The sequence below is a fragment of the Tachypleus tridentatus genome, chromosome 6 (assembly GCF_004210375.1).
Source record: "Tachypleus tridentatus isolate NWPU-2018 chromosome 6, ASM421037v1, whole genome shotgun sequence".
Classification (NCBI taxonomy): Eukaryota; Metazoa; Arthropoda; class Merostomata; order Xiphosura; family Limulidae; genus Tachypleus; species Tachypleus tridentatus.
Window position 1 is genome coordinate 131801562 of NC_134830.1, and position 24757 is coordinate 131826318.

At 29.5% G+C, this 24757-nt stretch overlaps 1 protein-coding gene across 20 annotated transcripts in view; it reads left to right on the forward strand.

Annotated features, from left to right (window-relative positions):
* Positions 1-24091, forward strand: part of LOC143253676 (protein hu-li tai shao-like) — a 114278-nt gene extending 90187 nt beyond the window's left edge. For 7 of the 20 annotated variants that reach the window (XM_076507896.1, XM_076507902.1, XM_076507897.1 and 4 more), the window contains 9 exons: positions 1288-1380; positions 6312-6507; positions 11023-11166; positions 11521-11601; positions 12726-12788; positions 15209-15280; positions 15850-15929; positions 19765-19931; positions 22422-24091. In XM_076507896.1, coding sequence (XP_076364011.1) covers positions 1288-1380; positions 6312-6507; positions 11023-11166; positions 11521-11601; positions 12726-12788; positions 15209-15280; positions 15850-15929; positions 19765-19914 — 879 coding nt within the window. In that variant the 3' untranslated portion in view covers positions 19915-19931; positions 22422-24091. Of the gene's footprint in view, positions 1-1287; positions 1381-6311; positions 6508-11022; positions 11167-11520; positions 11602-12725; positions 12789-15058; positions 15092-15208; positions 15281-15849; positions 15930-19764; positions 19932-22421 lie in introns of all 20 variants that reach the window. The other 13 variants (XM_076507908.1, XM_076507911.1, XM_076507910.1 and 10 more) reach the window with 5 other exon arrangements.
* The last annotated feature ends 666 nt before the right edge of the window (positions 24092-24757 follow it).

A 24757-nucleotide genomic window follows, 5' to 3' on the forward strand; every position in this document is an offset into this window, starting at 1 on the left:
GGCACATTGTAGGGGAAGTGTTTGGTGTCTTGTTGTGAGAAGTATACATTTGGCACATTGTAGGGGAAGTGTTTGGTGTCTTGTTGTGAGAAGCATACATTTGGCACATTGTAGGGAAGTGTTTGGTGTCTTGTTGTGAGAAGCATACATTTGGCACATTGTAGGGGAAGTGTTTGGTGTCCTGTTGTGAGAAGCATACATCTGGCACACTGTAGGGAAGTGTTTGGTGTCCTGTTGTGAGAAGCATACATCTGGCACATCAGGGGAAGTGCCTATGTCCTTGTTGTGAGAAGTACACATCTACACACTGTAGGGGAAGTGTTTGGTGTCCTGTTGTGAGAAGCATACATTTAGCACATCAGTAGGGAAGTGTTTGGTGTCCTGTTGTGAGAAGTATACATTTGCACACTGTAGGGGAAGTGTTTGGTGTCCTGTGAGAAGTATACATTTGCACATTGTAGGGAAGTGTTTGGTGTCTTGTTGTGAGAAGTATACATTTGGCACATTGTAGGGGAAGTGTTTGGTGTCTTGTTGTGAGAAGTATACATTTGGCACATTGTAGGGGAAGTGTTTGGTGTCTTGTTGTGAGAAGTATACATTTGGCACATTGTAGGGGAAGTGTTTGGTGTCTTGTTGTGAGAAGTATACATTTGGCACATTGTAGGGGAAGTGTTTGGTGTCTTGTTGTGAGAAGTATATATATCAGTGGATATCTAACATGCAGTCAAGTCTTATGAAGTATATATATCAGTGGATATCTAACATGCAGTCAAGTCTTATGAAGTATATATATCAGTGGATATCTAACATGCAGTCAAGTCTTATGAAGTATGTTTCTAATAATTACAACATTAATATGAATCCCAGTTGTGGCTGGATAAATGTAATTGATTTTGGAGAAAACAACCTTGATTGGAGCAAGCCAGAACCAAAAAATAGTGGTTATCTAACCTTTCCAGGGTTGTAGAAAACTATATCATTGTAAAACACATTATATCATTAAGTAATAACCTGTAGTAAGTCATTGGTTTCTGTTTTTGTAATGGATTTCTATGCGAGTAAAACATCTGTCTTTGAGATCAAGTCATGGTTCATGAACAGCACTCAAACTGCAAACCATTTTTAAGTGACAACTAAGACGAAATTGTGTGAAATTAATGTACATTGTATATGTATTGCATTAACCAAATAATCAAAAATTAAATTCCAGATCACATGACTAATCATTTTTTTGTAGACCATTATTAAAATTTGATGATGTTTGTAATGTTGCTTTTACTTTACCAGATCAAGGCTAATAGAATGAAATCTACAATAACAGCTGGACCACAGTCTCACATTCTTGAAGGGGTCACCTGGGAGGAGGCTAAAAACGTGCAGGTATTGGTTACAGATATCTAGAGCATTACTGTTCTAATCAGAAAAGTTATATTTTGACTTAGATATCAGTTTTATTATACTCTGTACATTTATTTAGATTTTACTATCAGCCATTGAGTTGTATAATATTGAATAAATGCTATTTAATGTTTTAAGGAATAATGAGGATTGGAGTTTGAGTGTAATATCATTTGATATTATTTAACGACTATTTATTAATTCAATTGCATTTAAAATGTTAAATGACTGGTGTTGTTAAGTTAAGCACTCAAAATAACGAGGAAGTTAAGGCTGTGTCAGTAGAAATTCATGGATTCATAAGCCATCTTCACTGATTTATATTTTTTGCCTTTAATTTAGTGATGATACAGCAGTTATCTAACAGGAACACTTAATAAATAAAAACAGGTCCTAATGAGTAGTTTAATTCTCTTTGTTACAGTCTGAGTTTTTCAACTGGCCTGGGAATAGAACAATGAGTTATTTGTACAAAATTGCACATATTATTGTCAATATGTACAGCAAAAACGTCTGGAAGCACAAAATACAGAATCCCATATGCATTTACCCTCTCACTGAAGGTTTCTTTTACTGCATGACACAAAGTTTTAGTGTATTATATACAAAATGTTATTAAAGTACTTTTTACTTATGTTATGCCAATTAGTATAGCATAAAACCTTAGCTAATAATTCATATTTTAATAGTATACAAGTTTTAAATTCTTAACTGTACAAGGCAATATTTTAAAAAAATCCTGAATTTCTCCTAATGTAACGCATGTGACACATTTTCTCCAAGCATCTTCTCTATTCTTTCTACCTCTCCTCGAGAAAGTACGAAATTAAACATAAATTAATCACTATAAAATTGCCATTGCTCAGACAAACCATTATTTTTATACCTTCGGTTTTATGTAGTTAACGGCTCTATAGAATAGAAAATCGGACATCTCCTGCTATGCACAAATGTTACATCCTCTTTTTCAGGATTTCTAACAATTATATATTACCTATAATGAATAAAAAGTCAAGGTTTTCATCTGTCAAGTGACATATTGTTCTGAACAGATAACCATCAGTTGCACTCCATAGTACAAGTATATTCCTGTGAAAAAAGTGAATGACTAGGTTAGATGAATTTGTAATGGCTCTTGTTGCATAGTTAGAAAGCCAAGAGAAATGTTAAGAGTTAGGGGAAAATGTCAAATTTTTGTATTTTATCAGTCTGTATTCTTTGGTGCTTTATGTAATAAAATAAAAATTTAGTGCATTTGCCATTGCACCAAACACACTTGCCCTTTCAGCTGTGAGGTATTATAATGTTACTGTTAATCCCACTATTTGTTAGTAAAAGAGTAAAGAGTTTGCAGTGGGTGGTGATGACTAGCTGCCTTCCCTCTAGTTTTACACTGCTAAATTAGGGATGGCTAGCATAGATAGCCCTTGAGTAGCTTTGTGGGAAATTCAAAACAAACATTTTAGTGCATTACTGCCATTAGTATAAAGAAAAAAGTAGGGTTAATTGCTATTGACAATCAGTTAACCCTTTCAGATGTCAAGTTTCAAAACTTGAATGGAAATAATACTACTAACTTGACATCAACCATCTTTTACTCAATTAGTATTTTGTCAGTAGGCCATTTATTTAGAGTAATTTACAAAGAAAAAACAAGATTGAGTGAGTACTTTATTTTTTGTTTTTCATCTTTAGTCTTTATTTATTATTATAAAAGTAACCAACACTTAAAAATAGGGGCCTTTTTAGATTAGTTAAGATTAGATTAAGTAAAGTAAATATTAATAATCATACAATAATGTTTTACAAGGCATGCACATGAGCAGTTCCTAAGTAACATAATTGTGTAGCACAGTGTGAGTTGCACATTCCACAAGTAAGTTATATCTTGTAATGTTGTGAGTAATCAGACAAGGTTCAAAGTGCAATAAAACAAACTTTAATTACAAATACATTTATACTGTTACAAGCTTAAAACTACTTAGTATAAATTACTGTAGTATCATGTTACAATTTGAAGTCATTCTTGAAAGAAAAAATGGTAATTTATATTTTTTTTGTAGATATGAGGTCAGTCAAATTGACTTATCCCATATAGAAATAGGGTAGAGAAAATAACAGATAAAATGTAAAGTTTTACTGAAAAATAACATTCAGAATGTTTTTAGGAGGTTTTAGGGATTAGACAAAGAAATTTGGGATTTTTGAGATGAGGAAAAGTATTTTTAATTTTAAGAAGAAAATTAATCTGCACACAAACTATTCAAAACAAATACTCAATATATTCAAGGAAGGATAAAACTTTATTTTAGTTTATTAAAAATACTTCATTAACAAATATGATTTTGTGTGTGAAATACTTATAATGTTAAATGAAAAACTACCAAATGTTGTGAAGATATCCACACTATATTTAAAGTTAAAAGTATTAAATTTATAAAGACTTTAAATGAGTACAAAGTGGTCACATGGTCGGTCAAGTTGACTAGAGCTCATACAACTGTTTCACTGTTTTTTAAGAGTTTAAAGTAAATGACCATGAGTGTGTGTGATAGACATCTATGATTTATTGTTTCTTTCTATTGTAACATAGTAGGGTTATCGTAGACATGGTGAAAGGCTATATTAGTGAAAATTGAAGGGATAACTTGTAACCTTGGACAGTCCAGTGGTATAGTACTGATCATGTTAGCAAGGAGGTTCAGGTTAAAGTTTTAGTTCCAATCTCCCTTTTAACTTACTGGCTTTTTTCACAAAAAGAATATTTGATATTAATTATTACTCACTTAAGTGTAACTTTAAATGCAATGCCAAATATTTTATAATAAAATAAAAATTAAAGTATCACTTAAAACTACTTTGTAAACAAAATGAGTCTACCATAAAACCAGTGAAGATTTTCTCATACACTAATGAAAATATGAAGTAAGAAATAATCAATTTTTCATTTCAAATAAAACGGATGATCTTTCTAGAAAAAGAAATGATGGATTATTCAATTATTGGAACAGTACATTTTTTGTTGATGTTTTGTTATAGGAAGATTTTGAACAAAATCAGCCAGTGTGAAATTAGTTTCTTTAAATACAAATATGGGCAAAGTTAACTACATGTTAGTTCATGTAATGCACACAGTTCAACTGAGTATAGCTCATTATTTAAAGATGTGGTTACACCTTCAACTCTTCTGTGATAAATAAGATACTTTTAACCATATCAGCCAGACATGTAAACTTTAACCCTTTCAGATGTCAAGTTTCAAAATGTAAATAGAAATAACACTACAAACTTCACATCAACCACTTTTACTCAATTGGTATTTTGTCAGCAGGCCATTTATTTAGTGTCATTTACAAAGAACTTTCCATTAAAAATTGGAAAAAAATTTATCATCCTTCAAGAATATAATTATCAATGTTTTGTTTTTTGCATGTTTTTTATTCCTTTTTAATTAAATTTTATTAGTAGTTTCTTGGTTCCTGCACTTTTATGGCTTCACATCTGCTGATGGAATAACTATTCATGAAACTTTAAGACTAGTTATAGGCAATATTTGAATACTGATATTCCTAAAATTTGATAAATTCTGTAAACTGCAATTTCTGATTTTTTTAAAATCACATTTCAGGCCATTGGTACTAAACATTGTTTGCAGATTTCTTAACAGCTGTATTTTGTTACAATTTCACTTCAGGTTTTTTTCAAATTTTAATTTGAAAAGTTAAGAGAAATGTGTAGAGAAATAAAAATCTGCACTTTACCTGAATTTTGTCATTATGTTCTAGGCCTATCAGTAGTGCCTACCTGGCTTTTGATGTGTAAATTATAACTTTTAAAGTTTAAATACCATTAGATAAAGCAATAGATTATCTAGTTATTTCAGTGTAGAGTGATGAAAATGTTTTATAAATTATTTTATAGTTTTTTTTGAGAAATTAACAAGACATAACTCGTGCACAAAAAAAAGTAACATTTATTAGGGTGTTTAAAAGACTTTGGAGCAAACCACGTATCGGGAATATTTTAGGTGTGTTCTTAAATATGTTTTTGATTTAAATTAATTTCCATATCTTTTAAATAAATATTTATTCTATGACAAGACATTAGATAAACCTTATCAGATGTATAGAGCATGGTGTGTGGCAGTAAAATATTCTGATGAAGCAAGTCATTGTTTGTTAAATAATAATGCTAAGTTCATCATATTCAAACAACCTATAATTTATTTTAAAAAGTATATTTATTAAATATAAGTTGATTTTGACTAAGAGTATTCATAGAAGAACTATTGTTACATAGTATGACCTATCAGCATTTTTAAAAGTTACATCCTAAGTCTCCAATAAATTTTTGTTAATTTCTACTGTGTTTTTAGAATTTATTGCTGTTAATGTTAACTTCTGCTTTTGCAATATAAAATTCCAAGAGAAATGTGTTAATAAATTTTATTTAAGTTGAAACTGATTGAACATATAAAATGAAACATTCTAATCAGCATTAAAAAAAATTGAGATTTTCAAATGAAATGAAGTATTTTTAACATTTTTTTAATATAGTATCTCACAAAAACTTAAATTTAACAACATAAAAAATGATAGAAAAATGAAATCAAATGGTATTATTTTCAAAAGGTAGAACTAGATATTATTTAGTAAGGTTATGCAGAGTTTTGTATAACAGTAATAAGTATTTTAACTGTAAGAAGAGAAAAATGGAGCAGTATTAATGAACCCCCTCCACAAAGGGTTAATTAATAGTTAATATTTATGGAAACTTGCAGAGAAATGAACAAGCATGAATTTTTACTTTCTTAAAAGAGAGCTATCTCAAATAAATAACACTTTTTTGTGATTTGCAGAATTTTTAAATAAATTGGATATTTGTGAAACATTTTTTGTTCTATTATTTCTCAGGATGCCAGGATTAGTGGTACTGGTGACCAAGTAATACTAGTTGGAGCTGCATCCAAGGGTATTATCCAGCGAGAATTTCAACATAATGCTATGGTTTACAAGTCTGCTTATGCTAAGAATCCATTTGATAACATCACAGATCAAGAACTTGAAGAGTATCGTAGGATTGTAGAGAAAAAACAAAGGGGAGAGGCAGGTAAGAAACTAGGTTAGGGATTTCAGAGATAGCATGAGAAAGAAAGATGGTGACAAAAGGATAAACGTTCAGAAAGGAATGGCACATAAAGACTAGAATGCAAAAAAAGGAAATAACTTGTAGTATAACTTAATTGTAAGTGAACACATTAATCCTTTCTGGCTCAGCAGGGTGATATTGTATCCCCCACATCATTTAACTTCTCACGTTTAAAATGCCTTATTCAATTGTATAATATGTGGTATACATTCTTATATAATATATAAAGGGTATGTAAAAACTTTAATAATTTAATTTAGTATTTATAATATTTTAAGTTATGAACTTAATGCTGTTTCTAAAGAAACAAATATTTTTCTTCCTTTTGTTTTTGTTTTTTGTGTACCTAAAATCTTATAAATGTATCCAATAAAGGTACTGTAACAGCACTATTTTAATATAACAGCATACTCATTTCCATGTCTGTTTATACAAGTTCTTACATAAACAGAATGTAATTGTATATATATAAAAAAAAAAAAAAAAAATAAGTAAAACTGGATTTGTTTTAATAGCTTATCAGATAGTTCCATTACATATATCTGTTTAAGTCTAGCTGGTTTATTTTTATCACTTATTTACACTAGTTACTTATCTTCATCTATTGAAGCTGTTATGTAACCATAAAATACACAAGTTCATACACGTATTTGCACACGTTGAGTATTTATACTGCAACTTTTAAAGCAGTGTTTACATTTTCGCAAAATTTGGTAGACTTTCAGTAAATAGTACGAATCTTTCAGACACAAGAAGTGGGATCTTTCAATGAAGTATTTTTACTAAATATTTGTTTATGAATATATCATGTCTGTTTCATTACTAGTCTAAGTGCAAGGTGATTTCTAATTATGATCTAAAATATTCTTTTTTTCCAAAAATCTCAAATGTCATTTGTGTAATATCTAAGACCTCCTAAATGTATTTCCAATGGTTGTTTTCAGTAAAGCTTTGTACTTTATCTGTTATTTCTTTACACTAATTCTGTATGAGGCTCAGTCAAGTTGACAGACCTCATCCTCATCCCCCAAAAATTGAAATCAATTTAACTTACCATTTTTATCCATTCTAGAATGACTTCATATTGCAAAATGAACATAAACATTCATTTATCTTACTTGTATTTAAACTCCTAATAGTGTATGTATATTTATAATTAAAATTTATTACCCCGTGGTTACCCTCGAACAAGTAACTGCTACTATTTGTGTCATCATAAGCTGTAAATCACGAGGGAATGTAGAGCTCATGCTATGCTTTCAAATTATATTGCCTATGAGCTATTCCAAGTTTGAGCTTTTATTATATTATTATTATTATACCTAATCTAACCCTAAGAGATCCCTATTTATATATGTTAGTTACTTTTACAATAATAAAGAATAAACATGAAAACAGAAAATAAAATACTTCTCCAGACCTTCCTTTTTTTTTTTTTCTGTTGACTTTTAGTGAACTTAAGCCAGTATCAGTACAATCAGCAAATATTTTGATAAAACATAAATTGGTAATAGCACTCTTAAACAGTGGGAATGTTGCAGATAGCAGCATCAGTTGATAATGGCTGCCATTTAAGGGTAAATAACTTAAGAAAAACAACACATAAGTTTATTCTTTTTTAGTTATTAAATTAGCAAAAAAAGAAACTTATTTTCATGTTATGTAGATAAATGTGTCCTTTAACTTTTATCACTTCCAGAGTTGAGCAGTAATGTGTATATCAGGTTTATCACTTCCACAGTGAGCAGTAAGGTATATATCAGGTTTATCACTTCCAGAGTGAGCAGTAATGTGTATATCAGGTTTATCCTGTACATCAAATTTATGCAGTATCAAAAACTGTAAATGTTTTTCAACAAGTTTTAACTCAAAACTATTTGAATCAATATTTCTCATTGTGTAACATTTATTTAGCATAAATTGCAAAGAAAAAACTAGAAGGAGTATTTGTGGAACTTTGAGGCATCTTGCCTGTAAACATGCACTTACAGATTGTTTCTGGTCTTCTGCCCCTTCAAAAATTATAGTCCCATATTTGCTAAGAAATTATCATTATTTGAAAGTACAACAGTTTGTCTTGATTTTCACATGGTGTTTCCTCCCAGTGGCTCAGCGGTATGTCTACGGACTTACAGTGCTAAAAACCAAGTTTCGATACCCATAGTGGACAGAGCACAGATAGCCCATTGTGTAGCTTTGTGATTAATTCAAAACAATAACACATGGTGTTTGTTTTCAGTTTCTTTTAATGGTTTCATTGTTATAGCATTTTGTTACCATTCTCTGTGATGTTGCATTGTATGTGTTCTGAACAATTACTCACAAAACTCAGCTTTGTGAATAGTTAGAGCCAGTAGCTGAATATAATTGGATTGAGCAAATTATGATCTTTCTACTTCAGTGTAGAGTAAATAGTATGACCTGAGTAGTTATTTCACATGTATGTTGTAAAGAAAGTATGTTAAGTTATTGATATGCATTGTTTCAATATGACAAATTTAACAACAGTATACAATAAATAACAAACATCATCAGAATGATAACATACATTATAAAGAAAATATATAAACCACATCTCTTGACTAAATGTGTTGATAGACAAATCACAATACCAAGACAGGTAACAGTGACACCATTCTCTTGACTAAACGTGTTGATAGACAAATCACAATACCAAGACAGGTAACAGTGACACCATTCTCTTGACTAAACGTGTTGATAGACAAATCACAATACCAAGACAGGTAACAGTGACACCATTCTCTTGACTAAACGTGTTGATAGACAAATCACAATATCAAGACAGGTAACAGTGACACCATTCTCTTGACTAAACGTGTTGATAGACAAATCACAATACCAAGACAGGTAACAGTGACACCATTCTCTTGACTAAACGTGTTGATAGACAAATCACAATACCAAGACAGGTAACAGTGATACCATTCTCTTGACTAAACGTGTTGATAGACAATTCACAATACCAAGACAAGTAACAGTGACACCATTCTCTTGACTAAACATGTTGATAGACAAATCACAATACCAAGACAGGTAAAAGTGACACCATTCTCAAAGGAGAAATCACTGATAAATCTTGCTAGTTTTTCTTGTGTTTTCTATAATGTAAAATAAAGTAGAAAAAGAAATATGTTAAAGAAAATCAGTCAAGTTTCAACTGATCAATCTTTTATAGATTGCAGTAGTGTATTTTTTTTGGTTTTTACAGTGGAGATACTAAAAACATTGTATGAAAGTTTAAACTAAATAGTTTTTAGTTTCTGATTTAAAATATTCATATAATTTAATTTATTATTTGTGCCATTTTTTTATGTCAAGAAATTTCCAAATTTTTTTACTGAGGGATACATTTTGAAAAAAATATTGAAATACTTCCTTTTGTCTTTTAATTTTTTAAATAAACATCTTTTTCAGTAAGCTTGAAGTTTGTTTTTTTATTTCTGAGAGGGCTTCCGTGTTCAGTTAATACTTTAAACTGTTGTGTTTCCTTCTTCCCTGTACGTAAGTTTGAGGTTGTTTGTGAAGAGAACATCAAATAATTTAAGTTAGAGCATAATTTACTTATACCTGTCAGGGACTGAGTGGTTAGCATGTCAGTCTGCAGATCAAGGGTTCTGTGGTTCATGTCCTTATTACAACTACTGCTGCTGCAGTTTACACAATTGATATTTGAGATTTTTGGGACAAAGAATATTTTAATCAATTGGAAATCACTTTGCACCCAGACTAGTAATAAAACAGACATGATATATTCACAAATAAATCTTTAGTAAAAATACTAAATAACAAATTGCAAAAATAAGCTCTGTACCATGGTACCATTGTTGTATTATAAGAATGAAAGTCAAATTTCACAATATGTTTAGTGAGATTTGTTAATATTGTCTGGCTGTCTTCACTCTAGTTTGTTACTTCAAATTTAGGGATGGCTAATGCAGATTGCACTTGAGTAGCTTTGCACAAAATTCAGCACATAACAAGTGTAACGAGTATTGAGCTGTTGTTTTTTTATAACATTAATGAAATGTTGACTATTACATTAAGCTATTTTATGTTATGTATAATGTTTGAAGATGAAAATTATTATTTTATCAGTGTACATTTTATTTAATGGAAATCTGTGTAAAAATTGAGAATTTAGTGTCATCATTGATAAATTGTAAGTATATATAATTGTACATACATTTAAACTTGTTAGTTCTAGCTTCTATTATGTGGTAATCTTAAAATGTTCTTTACTTTTCAGAATTTCAAAAGTGAGATACTTTCCCCAAAACACTTCTCAATTAATGTTCAACTTTGTACTTAAATTTTAATTGCGTTTTCCTACTAGTGATAAATGTGGGCTTGTTTCTAAGTGGTTTAACTATTCTTTCTGCACAAAAGAAATAAGAATCATCATTACGATATTTGTCTTTTATATCTGGCTTTGTATTTTTATTTTTGTTTTCTCAGTGGAAGAGGAAGTACCGGAAGAAATAAAGCATCTGTTGATAGAACCTGTTGCTATAACAGAACAGCAACAGCCAGCAGTAACTACTCCTGCAGATTCACGGTCACCACCCCATTCTCCTACATCCCTGGTTTCTGAAGATGAAGGTTGGTTTTCTGTTCTTTGAAACAGAAAACTAAAACAGAATTGTTTGTATAACATACATCAGATTTTAATTAAACCTTTTTTAATGGTGTGTAGTGATGTATACTAAAAATATCACTTTGTTTTGATGAATTTGTTATCCATGATCTTCTGCCTAAAAAAAATAAATACAGTTATTATAAAATTGCACCACTGATGACAAAGGTGCATTATTTAGTTATTCTTTTTATTTTGTTGCTTAATGATATATACGTTGGCTTCTTTAAAATTTGCACTTTGCACAGTTTATTTCTTAGAGAGTTGCATTTTATTTTATAACCTTTGTTAATATTTATCCTTGGTTTTTGGTAATTTAGGCATTCACAGAGTCAGTACAGATACGACTCAAAAATATTCTCAGCAGAAATCACCAGAGCCGCAGATAATCGTCACTGACGGTCAGTGGTAGCATTTTTTGCTGCCGTGATGTGTGCTTTGTGTTGTTTGGTGTGATACTGACTCAGCTAATTGTGTATTGGTTGTGGAAAAAACAAACACTGATGTGCTTTCTTATTCATTTTACAAAAAGTAATGCATGAGATTAAGTAAACATTCAGCTTAAAATAATTAATGTGGGGCATTTAGCTAAGTTTCGCTCACTTTGAATAACGTGGTCAGTGTACTAAGTCATTCAGATACGCTGCATTAAATATGTGTGTTTTAAAAACTAAGTGCTTGATGAATTTGTTTTAAAATTAGTCTATAATAGTATTTGTAAGTAAAATAATAATAATATTGTAATGTTGTGTGATATTCAGCTGCTCTGACAACTAGTAACTAGTATATAGAAAAACGTGTATGCTTATTTGGCCAAGTAATACGTGATTTTGTGATTAAAACCAAAAAAGACCGAGTATAATGAATAAAATTATAATCATGTGGAATAATCATTATTATAAATATTTAGTCCATTCAACTTCTTTTACTGTTTATAATTATTATTATGAACCTTATTAATGTTTACTCACTAAACTACTATAGGTTTATGGCCAGATAGCTGATATTCATTTATGAGGCATATTGTAGATTTTAACTGTTAAGTGTTGTTAATTGGTTAAAAAATATCAGAAAAATAAATCATTTTGAGGTGTATAGGCATATTTTTGTTTTAAAGAAGCTAAATTGGTATCAACCACAAACAAAGAAAAACAGATAGCCTTGGACTTTTATTTACAATAAAAATAGTAGTGTAATTTATTTAGATATACTTGTTTACTTTTTAAAGTCAAGAGAGCACAGTCATAATGTTGACTTTTTGTTTTATAAAAAAATGGGACTTAATACCACTGGAAAATTATTTTGAGATAAATTTTGTTACACTTTTTTTTTAAAGCTAATTGATTATTGCACGTACAGAGCATGTTGGCACTCTCCAGTAATTTTCTTTAATCAATTAAGCCTTATTTGTATGCCATTTTTAAACAAACAGCATGATTGAACTTGTATCAGCTCCTTTCAATTTCTCCCTATAAATTTTATCTATGCATGAATCTTTATTATTGCATGGTTCAATTGTTCTTAGTTTGCGATGCTTCGAATGACCAAGCTGTTCAGCGTTCTCATTCTGCCCGACTAGCAGCAGAAGGTATGATATGGATTACATGTTCAAAATGTATATTTAAAATAGTTTTTGTGATAATTTTTGAGGTTGTGAGAATAACTTTTGTGTAAGTTTTTAAGTAATTCAAAATTCCAAGGTTTAGATAAGCTTAGATCCTTTATTTTTGGGTTAATAATGACTGTGATCATTGACCATAAGATGGGATGAAGTGTCAAACTTGACATTGTATATAAAAATAATAAAATCAGAGTATGTCTACATTAGAAATCTTATAATCATTGATCATTGTAAACTTTTAACTTCTTATTACTCTAATCCAGAGAAGAAGATAAATGAATTATCATTATATACTTTTAAAGAAGCACCTTAAGTAGTTTTATTGGTTCAGTTTTAATGTCTTGTTGTTCTGTTCAGTGATTTTGAGGTTTTAAAAAATGAATCATTTGTGTACAAGATGATGTTTAACGTAACATTAACTTTTCTAGTCAAAATCATAAACCTAAATTAATGTAATGAAACCAGTGATGATTCATAGCATCTACAGCTGCTTATACATAGCTAACTTTACCTGTGTAACTGACTGAATTATGGTTAAATGAGCTTTAAAATTAAAAGTTAGTAAGTTCAAATTTATGGTCACTGATAAAAACAAAATGCTGGAAATAGTTCTAGTGTAATGGTAGGAGAAGACCTCTACTATGATTTTGTGAAATAAATTAGTAGACTATATTACAAATATTCTACAGCAATATATAGACAGAGAAAGTTAGTACTGATACAGTTAAGAAACAAAGTCAGAAGGAAGGAGCGCATTAAAAACAGCAAATCTAAACTTCTGACTGATTGTATTAATTTGTTTTAACTTAAAAAACAAGCTAAAACAAAAATAAATTAAGCAAAAAATGCTGCACTAATTGAAAATATTTTGGGATAAAAGCTATAATGTGGGATTACAAAATGTACCCTAGGTTTTGGAGATGACTGAAGAAGTAGGACTCACACTATAGTGGGGATACACTGTCTGTCTGTTTTAACTACCATTTGCAACTCTCACCTAAGAAATAAAAAGAGTAGCAATAGATATAATAGAAATTAGGAGAGCAAAATGTGGGTGCTTAAGCCAACAACATCCCACATTTATATTACCCTTCATGTGCCTGGAGACAATTGTGGGAAGGCAACTGCTCTCCAAAGTAAAGAAGAAAAATTAATTGAAATAAAAATAAGGTGCTACCCTTTGGGAATATGCAAGTTGAAAACTTACCTCTTAAAATTAGCATTCTAGCCCTAGCTAACTGCTGGTCAGTGGAACATTGTTCAATGTTTGCAATCTTTGCAATCAGCAAATCACACAAGAAAGAAAAAAAATCAACAGATTTTTATTTACAGTGGTTTTATCTCGATGTGAGAGAGAGAGAGAAAAAACAAAAATACATTAACTGGTGTGGATGACTTGATTTAGTCATCACTTGATATTCAGAAAATTTCTGAAATCCCACAGAATATCATATTTACTGTGCACAAGTATGCATGGAAAAAAAAGAGGAACATTAAGAAAGAATATTTTTTCACTTGCATTTCACTGTATTTGTTATTACTAGGATGTTTTATACAGCTGTTACTACATTCATTATAAAATGTAATAAAACAGTTATTTAGGTTTGATGGAGTCCTTCTGTTAAGGTGATTAAATTTGGTTCTAAAAAGTCCCAGAATTGTTTAAAATTATTCTATGCTGGTCATATAATAGTAGATATATATAAATGAAATAGATAATTAAGAACTTTTAATTTCTTAATTAATTTTTAAATAGTAATTAAACTTAGGAGTTAAGAAAAAAATGATTAAAAATTTGTTGCATTTTCAAATTTTTTTGAGTAACAAAGGATAAAGCTAAGATAAGAGTGTTGACATCAGTTTTGTACAAAAAACAACAGTTTTACAGGAAAGAAATTGTTTTATTAGTAATTTGCAAGTTTCTTAGAAATGGAATTGGTTCTAAAATATAGACATAATTCACTAATGTTATACAAGTAAAGACACTGAGATTTGTAAATTTCACAGTGATTCTAGTGTAAACTACTTTAAAGTTTTATACACTTTTTGGCAGATCCAAACTTCTTTGATTTTCTTAAAAGTTGTTGAAAAACATTTTGCAAATTGTAAGGTAGTTTTAAAAATTGAATTGTCTTATTAACTAGAAAAACTAAGCCAAATTCTGTGAATGTGTTTTATCATAAACTGTTGAAACATTTTAATTCACGTTTCTAAATTTCTCCTCATGCTGCACTTAGAGCAATCTGAGTCAATTTCCCATAAAGTGGAAGGTAAGACATTTTTCCTTTAACATTATTGTGTTGCATGTTCAAGTATTGTGTTCTCACTAACCTGAATTGTTGCATGATACGTATGTGTTGCATGATGTTACTCGACTTACTTCACAGCTGCTGAAAGTGAACGTGAAAAATATTTCCAGCGACGTGTGCACTCTGAACGTAAACCTAAACAAAAATCCAGTAAGTTCTTTAAATGATTTTTCCTGCTTTATTTTTTTCCAGTAATAATTTATAACTGTAATATGTAGCATGCCATAATATAGAAACGTTTGCAATTTCAAACCTGAAATAAATAGTGTTGAGTAAACAAGTATGTTTGTGTGTGAGTTTGAATCTGTGTTAATGTAATTGATTGTCTTGAACCCATAACTTGATCAAAAGTATGAAAATATCATTATTACAAAAGTATATATTAGCCATTTTAGAATAGTTTCCACTCTCAGTAATCTACATGAAACTGGATTATTGTGCTACTCTGAAATGGCTAGTAAACATTTATGTTTATTTTAACGTCACTGTTTGACTGTTTTTATGTTATTATACTCTGAGAACTTTATTTAAAAAGAAATTATTTATTTGTTTTAATAGTATTTTTTCATTTTTATGTGATGTATAACATTTAGTATTAATTCCAAATGAAAATTAACATACTTAACATAGTTTTGTATTATTAGTATGAGCAACTTCAGTTGTGAAAGATCTAATATTTTGGTCTATGTAAATGACTGTTTTTCATATGTTTAATTAAGGTGATACTGCTGTAAATGGAGAAAAGTTGAGATCAGCAGAAAGTGAAGATGTGTCGGCTGCTTCTCGCAGTAGTAAAGAGGTATTATTTTTTTACAATAAATGATATATTGAAGGATTACATACACAATTAGTCTTTATTAGAGGCCAGTATTTAAGAAAATCTAGGACTTGGGCTTGCTTTTTTGTTAACTTTCATAAATGTGTTATATTGGTGATTACAAGTTTGTTTAGTAGATACTCTCAGTAAAAGCTAGATTGATTCAGTTGTAGTGAGACTTATTGTCTCATCATTACTCTTTGAAAACACCTTAAACTGAAAAGATTTTATAACTAGTATTAAGTTTTAATTTGGATAGGCTATGTGAAAAAGCTATAGAACTGTTTTTATCTCTAACTGCATGTTTGCCAGAATATTGTTGTATCATTGATACAAGTCATTTTGGAGCATCACAGTTTAGTTGATTAGAGACTTTAAAAGTCCCCTAAGTAACCAAGCAGGACATTGTTTGTGATATTTTTATACAAGCTATTTTTTTACAGTATTCTTTATATATTTAAATTCTTTGTAAATCGTAGTATGTATTACTTTAAGCATATTGAATCAGGATGCAAGTTCTTGAATAGGAATTGGATAAAACTTTCAGAGTTGAAAGATAGGTAAATGTCTGTTTGTGAATCATTTCACATTCAGACTTACCAGCTTTATAATGCACTAATGCAATCAAGAAGGTGAGTTGATGTATTAAAGTAAACTTTTTACTTTCATGTTGGCTGTTGATTCATCCCAATAACTCATTTACATGTTCACAATCAATAACAATGACAAAACATGTATATTTAAAAAAAACTCACAATTATTTTATTAAAACAATAATTATTTAATACACAATTCAAAAATGAAACAGATTTCGGTCTCAAAAGTACAGTAAAATACTGATAACTTGCTATACAAGATTAAAATCAGTAAAAAAAAAAAACCCGATGAGAGTGAAAAACAGTTTCATACACTACTCTACATTCAGGATTGTAATGTTTTGCAAGGTATAACCCTTGTTTATAGACTTACCAGAAAAATAATTTGTATATTGAATAATGTCATGCCATCTATTGACAACTTATCCATCTGGCTTCATCCATATTTAATATCTTAAATTTACTTTTTCTTCATGTAATTATCTCAGTAGATTAATGTATATTCCTACTAATTAAATTTCCAGATTGTGTTAAAATAATTTTTTTTCCCATTAAATTATATGTTTAGTCTCACTGATGTGGTCTGCTAAAAGTGAAATAGTAGTATTAGTGTTTTTAATGTTTCTTTTCTGTTCATTAATTCTGAATTTTAAACTACTTCTAGTTTGTCCTATGTAAGCTATTTTATATTCATGTGATATTTTATCATACCAAATTCTTCCGTGAAATTCATTTTGTCTTTAACTATATTGAGAATTTTGTTAACTTTGTTTATTTACCAGTTTCTATATTAGAAAAATATTCAGATTTTTTTAAAATGTTTTTTGTTACTTCATGGTATAAATGGTAGTACCAGACATTCCTCTTTACTTTTTTCAGCAAATGGCTTTACTTAACATATTTGTTCCTGTTTCTTAACAACTCTGTTAACAACAATAGGGCTGAAATCTCTTTCTACAGCTGTGTGTTTAATTGATGACTCATTGTCAATATCATCCTGTTTACAACATATTTTTAGTATCCTATCCACATTGGGAGAAAAACAATAGTTTTGTTAAGATTTAGTGACAAGATTTTTGATGTAACAAAATGATTACAGAAAAAGGTTTGCAATAAATGGTAGTTCCCAGTTTATCATTATTTTTACTCATGAAAACATCCAAAAAAGGTAAAGAACCATTTGTCTCAATTCCATAATTAATTATTTTAAAATTATAAATGCTATTAAGGTAATTAGTACAATTGACTAGTTTATCTATACCATGCTGCCATATTAAAAAATGTGTCATTGGTATATATTAATCATATTTCAGGCTTCTTATTCATTTTTTCTAGTGCTTCACTCTCAGAACTGTCCATAAATAAATTACATAATAATGGAGGTAAAGTAGAATTCATAGCTAAACCTTTATTTTGTTTATAAACTGTTATTAATTTGGAAAAAAAGAAAAAATAGTTTTCACAACATACTTGTACTAAGTTAATCATATCCATTATTTCTAAAATGGAGTTTTTTTTTCTCAAAAATATGCAATACATTTTTTTCACAGGTACTGTAGTGAACACTGAAAACATCAAAATATCTTTTTGATTTAAACTTATATGCCCAGTTCTTTTTTATATTTTGTTTTATCCCTTAGAAATGAGGATTTTTTTTAAACATAGATTTTGCTAAATTATAAGTTGAAACTCTTAATATTGGATACAATATGTCTGAAACTGTACCTATTTTTGAACTTTAGGTAAGGCATATAATGTAGTTGTACCAGGAACAAATGTTTTCAAAAACTGAAGAGATGGGTGGGACCTCATTTAGTTGATTGAATAAATATATTAATATTTAAGAAAATAGAAAAGATAGAATATGAAAGTTTTTGTAAATATTTATATTTTTCATTTTGTTAAATTTGTAATTTCACATCTTTTTTACATACAGTTAATTTTTAATGTTTTCTTTTCTTGTCCTGTACCAATTATTATTACTCTGGACACAAGTCAACTTTGCCTTCAAGGCTATTACAGTGTGTCTGGCAGACATGTATAACCCTTGACCAAGCTTTTGTGCACTGTATGATATCGTAAGTCTTGAGAACAGAGTGTAATGTACATTTAAAAAATATGTAATCCTTTTAGTTATCCATTTCAATTAACTAAAATAAAATAGACATAAATATATATATATATATATATATCTAATAACTTTCTGACAACAGCTGTGCACTCATTTCAAAATAACTGTTGTCAGATTAGAACATAAAATGAGGTCTTTCTAATGATTATACACGAGGACATAACATTTAGATGTAGGCTATAAGGCTCAAACAAATCTGTTGAAGATGGGCATGGCACTTGTCAGGATTTGACAAAATTTATATTTCAACTGTATTCACTCAGAGAATTTTGAATAGTTAAAATCAAAAGGTTATGTAACTATCTTATAGTCTAGATGTATGTCTACAATACTGCCTTTGTGTTATTAAAGATACACAGTGCAATGTAGAAAATTCTCATAGCTCGCTAGTCACTTGACAATGGATTTGAAGTTTTAAGTAGTGTTTTTAAAGGTTTCTTTTGATATAAAGAAGTTAAATTATGTAAAATAAAAGTTTCAATCATAACATACATTATAATGTTAATTTCATTCACATAGTGAAGGTGTTTAATTAAATTAAAAGATAGTGAGTCACACAGGAAAGTGTTTAAAGGGAGCACATGTTTCAGAAAAAAATCACTAAAATGTTGGCTTATTAGTAATTTGTGGGATATCTTAAGTAGAAAGCTTCTGCACACTGTCTAGTGTAATTTTATTTCAATTTTAAGGAAAGAAAAAAAAGAAATATTAATTTATTTGATTTTAAAACTATTTTTAAATGAAAAATGTAAAATAAAATCCAAAATAAATTTCAGTTCAATAAGCTTGAAATTAAAATTGTCAGAATTACATAGGGAAGAGAAGTGTTTGACACTGTTTGTCTATTTATTATATGGACCTATACCTCTAGAAACTGGGCTTTGATACCCATGGCTGGGAGAGCACACATAGCCCTTTGTGCTGAATAACAAAACAACCAATCACATTTAGCTTCTGGTTCACAGTTTTATGACATTAGTAACGTATTAGTTAATGTACATTTCATCTTTCATGTAAGAAAATCGATAAATGTTCTAAATTCTTTGTGTTTTTAATTCGTCTATTTTATTATTTATATTTAATGCTATAGGGATCACTTGCCAAGGACATTAGTGAAGGATCCCTGAAAAAAGATAAGAAAAAGAAGAAAGGCCTGAGAACTCCGTCATTTTTGAAAAAGAAAAAACACAAGAAAGAAAAAGAACAAAAAGAAAAGCAAAAAGAAAAGTCTGCTGCTTAGACATAGGATCTTGTTAAGTATGTATTATTAATACTGTCATAATGCAATAACAAGTAGCTGACATTTGTTAAGTATTATTAATACTGTCATAACAAGTAGCTGACATTTATGTGATTGTTATATGAATTCCTTATAGGTTTTGTAAATTCTTGCTTAATGTTTTATTAGTTCCTTATATATAATTGACTCTAGACTTGACATTTTAATCCTGTTCAGCAACTGCTTCTGATGTTTTTATAGTAAACTACTGTATTTCTGAGTGTGGCAAAGTCTTTATAAACATCTGAAAACAATGAACATGAAAAATAGAATTAGTTTTTGAGCCATGTATAGATAATCTACAATCTGTAGATTTCATTAATACTTCAGACTTTTTATGTTAAAATTTTATGGGTATTAAGTAATTCACTTGAAGTATCATACAAACTTTGTTTTAATGCACAAGCTTTTCAGTTCAATTATGTAAGATGTGGTAAAGATAAGACGGCTGTTGCATGTAAATTTCAAGAAAAACAGGATAGAGAGAAGAGAACCCATTGATTTGCCATCCTTCATATTGAAAAATTGATATTTCCAAATAAAATAGTTAGATTCTAAGGATGATTCTAGGAGTTTGTTGATAATATTCTTAACTGAGATTAGTTTTCTGTTAGGAAGTGAGAAATCCTTATTTAGAAAATTGTCTATGATACAAATAGTATCAGAGAGAGAAACCCTCATGATATCACATGAAAACTAACAAGAATGTCATCACTATTAACCTCCTTGTCCTTAATAATCTCAACAAACTGTTGTTTCTTAGGGAGTAATTTAAATGCTCAACTAAAAGGTTTCAGTGTCTTGGTAATGTATTTGCAGAGTTATACATAGGTGAATCAATCTATCATACAATATGTTGTAGAATTGTGTTAGGCTTTTGAATTTTTCGGAGGTCATAAAGTTCAGAAGAACAATGATGAGAAGATAAATACTGATTCACATCTTTTGTAATCTCTCCTGCTCTCATAAATTGTGAAAGAAATTTGTTTACTTCCTTCATAGTTTTCTTTTTTAGTAGGATTTAAGATTTTATATTCAGGATCAGATAATTAATATAAAAATAATTGCTTAGGACTGTAACACCAAAAAGAGATAAAATTAAAGAAGCTATTGCAGTGGCAGCTCATGATTGTGGTCCTCATACAGGCATTAACCAAAATCATGGATTCTTTCCCTTTATACTTCCTGGTTACATTTAAAAAATCAAACCATACATTGACTTTAATGTTGTTACAAAAGTAACCTAAATTTGTTTTTTTTTATTGTTACTGTTGATTTTATCTTTCTAGCATTATGATAATAAACTACAACAATAATAACATTGCTTGCTTAACCTTGTAATATTATTTTATTTCAGTTTATTAGACATCAGGCTTATTGTTGCAAAGAAACTTAGGGCACATTCTTGTTTTTTTAGTTGCTAGGCAACTTGCAAATTCAAATTGTTCTGTTAATCTTGTTTTAAAGCTAAAATTCCAGTGTGTTGGTGAGTAGTTTACATACTTGTTGTACTCTTACTCTTGGATCTTCCAAGCATGTTTAAGACTTTTGAAGTAAAGAATTAAATAATTGTCTGGTGTTTGTATATCCACATAGAAATTTGAGAATTTCTACTAGTACTTTGCAACATTTATTTTTCCATTTTCACTTTGTGTTTCAAGAAACTTTCAATACAAAACTGGGGAAAAGCTCATAAGAATATATTACTTTTGTTCTAATCCTAGTTGGACAGTAATAGGTGAGCTCTTTGCCATGCAAAGTTCAGTGAGTGTTATCTCTAATTCCTATGTTGTTTTGTTTCTTTTAACCTCAAAGTATGTTTGGTGAAAATGAATTTTTTGGACTTATTGCTTTAATGCTATTATAAATTAATATCAACATGCATTATTCTTTAATTAAGGATGTTTCCCCCTGTGTCTGTTGTTTGCAGGATTTGTATAAAAATGCACAAAAATCAGTAAGAATGTTCTTGCTTAGGCAGTTTCTTGAAAGCACACACTGATTTCAGCTTCTCTAAATGTGTGAGCTGAATTTTTGCAAATCGTACATCATACAACTGTCAGAGGCAGATGGAGTCAATATGACAATGATACAAGAAGCACACCATAATTTCTTTTATTAGTAGAATAACTTTAATGCAGTAAGTTTTACTCTTTCTACATTGTTTCAGCTAGTAATAAATTTTTTGTAATAAATAATGACATTAAACTTACAGTTCCACTAATGGTGAAATATTATTGTATAGATAAGTATTTTTAAAGGTATAGTTATATTGATAATGAAATTTTTCTGAATAACTTGAATGCTTTCCTCTATACCACTTAGACCATGTCCATTGTGACATACAATCTTTGTAACAAGTTTTAGAGCAAAACTTATATGTAGTCAGTTATTTTTCTTTGATATACATAAGTTTTATGTATATGAATATTTATATTTACCTATTTATGTGTTCTTTTACTCAACAGATGTAAGCCTTCCAGTCTTGTTGTCCTTTGAAACCTTCCACCTCTGTGTTACACTACTGGATGCACATGCTTCTGTTGCCATGAATAAAGTTGAAAATTAGTATTTACCATGCTGCTGTGCTGAATGGCAGTATTATGTACATCATTAAGTACTTTTTTAAATAAATTTATAACTGTTAGTTGAAAATAGGCAGCACCTTTACATAACATGCATAGTAAATGGAAGAAGAAACTTGGTGATGGGTGGGATTGCTTTGGTGTCTGTGCACTTTAATATTTTCTCTGTTGATACTTAGAGTTGAATAACAGTAGCCTGATTTGTTTTTCATTGATGGCATATTCTTTTAATATAATTAATTTTTATACATTGCTTGTGAAAAGTAATTTTTAATGTTGTTTAATGTTTAAAATATCTAAAAATAAGCATAATAGCCAGCCATTTTATAATAGTTTATAAAGCAGATGGTTTTCATAGGACCTGTATATTGGGTTTTTTTATAGTATATAGTTGTGGTTTTGTTGTACTTCTGTTTACATTGTTGTTATTTTTAAGTAGAATTAATTTTAATTTCTTATTAAACCTCTTGCTGTAGTGCTAAGTATTAAAAAAAGGTGGAATGTTATCAAGTATTGATGTGGGCAGCTTTATAGTTTGTTATCCCAGGGTATTAACAAGGGCTGCTTTTCTTAGGTTTGAACAAGTATTCTTCTTTTGCTAAACCCAGCTTGTGCTAGGTACTAACTTAGCAGAACCACAGTTATGGTTTCCATGCTTGTCTGGGCTTTAATTAAAGTTGGACTAGCTGATTTGTTAAATGTTAAACACATGATTATCTTCCTGCAAACCTTGAGGTCTCTCCTTTTACAATGTCTGGTCGTTACCTTCATTGTCAGACTGAAGTATTAATGACTTATGTTTGAAATTTAATCAGTTTTATCATTTTTTTGTGAAAGTATTGGAGATTTGTATTATATTTCTTAAGTATTTTTAATCTTTGTTGACTGTTAGGGAGCTGTAGTTGATATATAATATAAATGGACTAGGAAGGAAAGAGACATAATGAAAATTATTTTAATAATTAAAAGATCTTTCAAAGATGCTGTTACTTGATCAGTTAAGGACACTGTTATAATTTCTATGTTTATAATGAAGTTATTACCAACACCCTAGTTTGTTGGCCTTCATTATTATTAAGTTTCAATGTTTAAGTGCCACAGTGGCCATACTGTCTTTCCTTAAGAACAAGCTAACAAAGCAGGGTGTTGTATGTGAGTAAGATCTATGAAAGAGTGAACTCACTGCCTATTACTTGTGGCTGTGTAATTATAATGACTGTTTTTGTTTTAAGCAGAGTATTTTCCTGGTATTTTGTGAAAACAGACAAACCTCGAAATTGTTGATCCCGTAACCTTTTTTTTTTGTTGTCATTACTCAAGTATCACACACTTACAATAACCTTCATCCATCTAGCATATTCAAGAAATTTTGTTTTTTTTTGAAGAATCTAAATTAGTTATTTGGTGACATTTTGTGTTGGATGCTAAACAGAGCAAAGTTTACATGTAACACAAACTGGGCTGAAGTAGAATTGTAATTCTTTCACTTTTTATTGGACACTGTGGTCAGTTTTTGCTGCTAGTATTGTGTGAATAAACCCTTCCAAACTTAATACGTTTGTTGAGACCAGTTTTTAAATTGCTTCTCTGGAGATCACATTATCCTACAAAAGACATGTGGTGTGTATTTAATGATGTGAATTTTCTTCATTAATATGCAGGTTAATCCTTAGATTGATGTTCCTCTGTATACTAACACCAAAAAAACACTTTTGAAACATTGTATATGTAAAAGACATCTTTTGGAATCTTTCCACCGCAGTCTTTTTGTTATATTGTACTTTATGATACTCAAGCTTCTGCTTCATGCTACTTGATAATATAAGTTCTGGTATTAAATATTGTATTGCATTCTTGAAGCATGAAACCTGTTTTTAAATTAAGTAAATGAAGGCTACTTCTTAGTAAGACATTATGATGTATGTTACAGATTTGATTAACAAACAAACACTAGGCCTGTGCCTGAGCTGAAGGGAAAGATAATGAATCATCTCAATTTTCAGGTCTATCCATGTTGAACTTAATAGGCATAGATCAATGATACACTCTAAACTGAAGGCTTTACACCCACAAAACCAAGTTTGAAAATTTACCAGAAGTTGTGTACATATTTAAAAAAATTACAAGCCAATAAGTTTGGTTTGTGAGTGTATTGTGTATAAAGCTACTAAAGTATCATTAATGGAGCTGTTCCAACATTTACCACAACAGATAAACAC